Source organism: Nanorana parkeri, unplaced genomic scaffold (genome assembly GCF_000935625.1).
Source record: "Nanorana parkeri isolate BGI_ZX_2015 unplaced genomic scaffold, ASM93562v1 scaffold24, whole genome shotgun sequence".
Lineage (NCBI taxonomy): Eukaryota > Metazoa > Chordata > Amphibia > Anura > Dicroglossidae > Nanorana > Nanorana parkeri.
The window spans coordinates 3015191-3020918 of NW_017306292.1; the positions used below are offsets into that span (position 1 = coordinate 3015191).

At 40.4% G+C, this 5728-nt stretch overlaps 1 protein-coding gene across 1 annotated transcript in view; it reads right to left on the reverse strand.

The window, feature by feature from the left end:
* Nucleotides 1–3388, reverse strand: part of LOC108793691 (gamma-aminobutyric acid receptor subunit alpha-2-like) — a 134553-nt gene extending 131165 nt beyond the window's left edge. The window contains exons 1-2 of the mRNA XM_018564706.1: nucleotides 3311–3388; nucleotides 497–612 (exon numbers count right to left, since the gene is read on the reverse strand). Coding sequence (XP_018420208.1) covers nucleotides 497–612; nucleotides 3311–3384 — 190 coding nt within the window. The 5' untranslated portion in view covers nucleotides 3385–3388. The remainder of the gene's footprint in view (nucleotides 1–496; nucleotides 613–3310) is intronic.
* Nucleotides 3389–5728: the final 2340 nt, after the last annotated feature.

A 5728-nucleotide genomic window follows, 5' to 3' on the forward strand; every position in this document is an offset into this window, starting at 1 on the left:
TATTACCATTTTATTACTTTATATTATTATTAAACAGTATTTTATATTATATTTAAAAATATATATGTGTGAAAAAACAATGGAGCACTTCATAAAGGCAATCTTCCTATATACTGTTCACCTGTTTCTGATACTGTTCTTTGTAGACTGATTAGTACTTTAGATTGGAGTTCAGAAATTAATGAAATTATTTATCAATTGTATTTTGTAATAATGGTAGTTAGCATGTCAGTTATGTTTATTGGGTGACCAAAAAGGAGGTTTTGTCTCTTTTTTTTTTCCTCTGTTTCTTTCTAAGAAACATTATGAAGAGCCACCACTGCTAACGAACTGCAAGTCCCAGAAATTATTGGCTGACGGATGCAGAAGCTGAACAATAACTTTCCCTGCTGGCGAACCAAGTACATTTAGTGCTGGAACAACAGTTTCAATTGTACTACTTCATTTTGAAATCAGTTCCACGATTTCATAACTAACACTATTATAGAAACATTACCTCCTAATCCCGGCCTGAGACGATTATCATAGCCATCCAGAAGTCGGTCTAGAATTCTTGTGAAGATGGTAATGTTATTTTTTGCATCATCATCCAGATTGTCCGCAAGCACTTGCCTAGGCATAAATAATTTCATAGTTAGGCATTACTAAAATATTACTAAAATATACCCTAAAAGGGTGTACCGTTAGATAACGAGAATAGCAAACAATATAACTATTCACCATCACAATAAAGATTAAGAAACCATTGCCAGTTGATCAGTTTGGTAAGTTACAAAGGCTGAAGGGTTGACTTACTAAGAAGCAATTTTGCTTTCACTCAGCCCACTGACACTTTGGGCACTTCAAACCCCTAATTATGTGCAGAGGAGGATACTATTTATTTAAAGCCCCCGCACATGACGTGTTTTACGTGTACAAAGCTTCACTGGGCTAAGTGAAAAATGTTTTACTTTTGTAAAATTACCCCTTTGATGTGTTGGCTACATTAATAACATAAAAATCCTTTTTGGTAAATAGCCCCCTAGAGGTACCTGGACCCCAAGCAGTAGGATAATGGATACATCAAACAAGAGTGTTGCAGCTCTTGATGTCCACTAAAAGTGCAACTTTAAACCGCACCATTGGGGGAAAAAATAGGAAAAACTCAGCCAACTGCCATTTCATACAAAGCAGACGTGCTCTGTCAGTATGATGGTATGTGTTTATCCTGCCTTTGCCTGGCTTGTTTTTATTTTGACAGCTACATAACAGAGCAGCATTAGCGGAAGCCAAGTGCTGGATCACACTTTTTTTTGGGTGGATTTACTATTAGTTATAATGCTTGTACACAATAACAGGCTTTTTTTATATGGGAATTATTATTCAAAAGCTGCTTTTATAACAAAGTCTGATAATACCCAACTTTTGGCTGAAGAAGGATATATACACTCAAGTTTGTGAGGCATGCATATTTGGGAAATTCACTTTTTTTTACATATTATACTGTATCTAAGGAAACAGATACATGTTATTAAAAACACAAAATCACATTTTATCCAGTAAGGGGTTATATATTTAGGATGTTATTAATGCCAGCCCTATATATGCAATGAAGACACAAAGCCAACCAAATCAAGTAGATCTTCTTTTCCGTTTCTTCCTCACTATAATTAGCTGCTTAAATTACATTTTTACATGATGCAAAACATCTGCCCTTCAGTATATCATCCCTTATTTCAATATGGATACATATTTACATTTATATATCGTGGATATATATTTATATACATATTTCCAATTATACATATTTACAAATATATATCATGGATCGCTCTGAAATCCTAATTGATATATGGCTATATTTAAATATTTTGGTTACAATTATTGCAGTAAAATTAGCATTTCTGATATATCCGGAATGCTTCATATAGAAGTTCACATTGTTACAAAACAAGTACAGGAAATGTGTTTGGCACCCAAATATTTATCCCAAAAAAACATATTTTCCTTTTTTGAGCTCACAGCACTGAAAACTATTTTTAAATATTCACTAACCAAAGGACATCATAAACATCAAACAAATATTCATTCTGAATTACAGAATTTTGTTGCTAAAAGTCAGAACTCTCATAAGAAAACAAGGAGCCTTGGAATCTCATGAAATCATATCATTTTATTAAAATAAATATCAATGCATAAAACAATATCCATTATATACGCAGTGCAATGATTAGCAACGTGTGAGTAATTCCTAAGCCACCAATATCTTGTTTTTACACTAACCTAATCCCATACCAACATATTGCTCATAGTTTAAAAACGATGTTCTTAAATGTTTACATTTTGATTCTATGAATGTATTTTAATACACACAGAGGTATAAAAACACGTACTGTGGTAGTTATACAAATTATGCATTAAAAATGTTACAGCGTTTCCCATTCTCTAGTCCTTTTAAAACTTTGAAATGCAAATATTGGAAAATGTACAATGCTTTACAAAGAGACTGAAGATAACCTATATAAAAATGACATTTCCTGCTTTCAACCTTGAGGACAGTTCTGTCATATTGAGAGCCGCTCAACACATAAAGTCTGCAAAGCAGCGGTTTGATTACCCCCTTTTGCTGAGCAGACGTAAGGAACATCAAGATAAATATAAGTTGTAAAGAACACTCGCTATGTATTTATGTTGCCATTATGAAACAAGAAAACAATCAGACACAAACTTGACTAATAAAGCTCCCACTGTTTTATTGAGAGCGAGCTAGGCATTGTATGCTAGCTCCATCTAGAGGTTATAAGAATACAGAGCCCAATACCTACTTTTCTAGGGACAAGACAATTGCCAACAAATGGGAACGCATCAACATATCAGCAGCAACTCCTGACCGTATGAGCACATTTGTCTTTTCGCCATGTCATGTGTCTTTCAATGCCTTCAATGTTAACATGGCACGTGTAAACATAATGTCCCTGTTGCCTTCAATTACTCTCCCTATACTTTTTCAACATTGCCTGCCACCGGTACTAATGTCAGATAAAGTAATTTGATTTGTGAGCATAATTAACCCATGCTCACCAGGGATGGCTGCCTGCGACAGATAAGAGCTATAGGGCATCGGGCACCCCTTCACCATCAGCAGCTCCCATCATTTAAACTAATGAGACTCTACAGTGCATGCATTTTGCTCCAATTAGCTCTTCATTTCTAAGGATCAACGTCAAACAGGCTTTAATTAAAATACCAAAAATGCCTATTGTCGGGGCACAGGAGGATGATCAGCACTGTGGAAAGTCCATCATGTAAGATAGAGAAGACATGAGCTCACCTTGTTGGCAGCCACATCAGCAGGGTGAGGACCAGCACTAATGTCCTACTATAGAAGGGCAGCCTGCTTTCCATACTGGCTCCACTGGAGTCTTTATATAAGAACCTGAGAAAGAGAGAGAGAAAATCAGGCAATTGGGATGCACTCAGAAGAGACAAGACCACCAAGCAAGCAGAGCTAGCAGAGCAATGAACTTCCAATGCAGGTAGAGCGGTTGGGCATGCATGGACTGTTGGAAAGTCCATAAGGACTGTAGTGAGAGCTCCTTGCACCTGGACTGTTCTCTGTCACAATGCCATGTGCTACTAGAGTGAGTAGCCCACTTGTCAACACTGTGCCATTGCTTTACACATGGACTCTGCCCAGGGACTGGACTCACATCAGAGCCAAGGAAGAGTGCCAGAGCACCAGGGATAAGGATGTAGCATGAACGGGCAGCTAGAGAGTGTATGGAGAGCACATCGCCGGGCTCTGGAGCTGGGTCACACTCACAAGTTGTCATAATGAGGGGCCCCCCGTTATATTGTTCTCTACCTGGAGGAGATGCGGGGATCGTGCCGGCGCGGAGCCTGCGGAGGATGCTGGAGGTGCAGAGAGGCTGCAGTAGAGGCTCGCTGAGAACAGATCCTGGCTGCTTTGAATGGAGGAGGGTCTCTCTCTCTCTCAGCCGGGGGCGAGCTGATGTTTGCTTGGTGCCCGCGCCGGAGAGAAGCGGGGGCGCGCCTGACTCTGGGAGTTCCCCCTCCGTATAGAGGGGAGAGATGAATTGGCCGCGGAGCGCTCACGATGTTATGCTTCCCCTGCTAGTACGTGGCTGCGTGTGAATGTGACATTATCCAGCCTGGCTGTCAGCTCCGTCCTTACACCTCCGAGATCTGCAGCGTGAGGAAGCGGGGGCGCCTGCGCCGTCATCCAGCCATGCTGCAGCATCCCTGCACACTACTGTGACTCCTTCAGACATTGGCATGATGCTACCGATCCCCTGCTCCTGCCTCCTCCATGCATAGACCCCAGACATTGGCATGATGCTGCTGATCCCCTGCTCCTGCCTCCTCCATGCATAGACCCCAGACATTGGCATGATGCTGCTGATCCCTTGGTCCTGCCTCCTCCATGCATAGACCCCAGACATTGGCATGATGCTGCTGATCCCTTGCTCCTGCCTCTTCCATACATAGACCCCAGACATTGCCATGATGCTGCTGATCCCCTGCTCCTGCCTCCTCCATGCATAGACCTCAGACATTGCCATGATGCTGCTGATCCCTTGCTCCTGCCTCTTCCATACATAGACCCCAGACATTGGCATGATGCTACTGATCCCCTGCTCCTGCCTCCACCATGCATAGACCTCAGACATTGCCATGATGCTGCTGATCCCCTGCTCCTGCCTTCTGCGTGCATAGACCCCAAACATTGCCATGAGGCTGATATGGATTCTGCTGAACCCCTGCTTGATGCCTAAACATATAAAATTGCAATGATGCTGAAGCTGATGCATCCTGCTCCTACCTCCCCCAATCCTAGACCCCAGACATTGCCCTGATGCTGAACCCCTGCCTCCTGCATGTCTAGACCCCAGATATTGCCCTGATGCTGAACCCCTGCTCCTGCATGCATAGACCCCACACATTGCCATGCAGGTATTTCCATTACATTTTTTCACCTGCCTGCATGATGGAAAGTGTCATTTCTGCAACATAACTTTTTCTGTTTACATATGTTGCATTGGCAAGTGATTGAAATAAAATGGTATTAATAGTACAGCTAAATGTTATGCAATTCCACATTGCTAGTATGTGACGTCTGGCAGTGTGCATTCAGTGGGCTTGTGCTGCATAAAGAGGTGTAGGGCCATAAAGCACAATGAAATAAAGCATGCAAACCCCTAATGACATGTAAATAAATGAGTGTAATTGCAATTACATGAAGATAGTGGGAGGATGCAGTATCTAGCCCTTTGCCCTATGGTGGTGGAAATACACTTTAGTTTTGTATGTAAGTGGGTGGCTGAGACTTTTCCTGTCCTGAGCTTGTTTCCTTTGTTTTGGGCACGACAGCTTAGTTTATAAACTATCTTTCTTATGTCTTTATTTTCACAATTCTGGGGTTTTGCATAACTAATAATTGTTGTTATTATATTCCAGCTATTGTGCTACCAATGCACAGTATACTAGTTGGTGGTATTAACTGGGAAGTGAGTATAGTTATAAAAAAAATGTCCTATGTCTTTTTTACCCTTTTTTGGTTTTTGCATAATTATGACTTATTATTGGATTTCAGTATGCTAATAGGTATTTAGTAGCGGTGCACCAAAATTAAATTTTAAAACTGAAACCGAAGATTCAAAAAAAATGTCAGACCAAAATTAAAAATTAAAAATTATTTTTTTTCTAACCTTTAAAAAAAAAAAAAAAA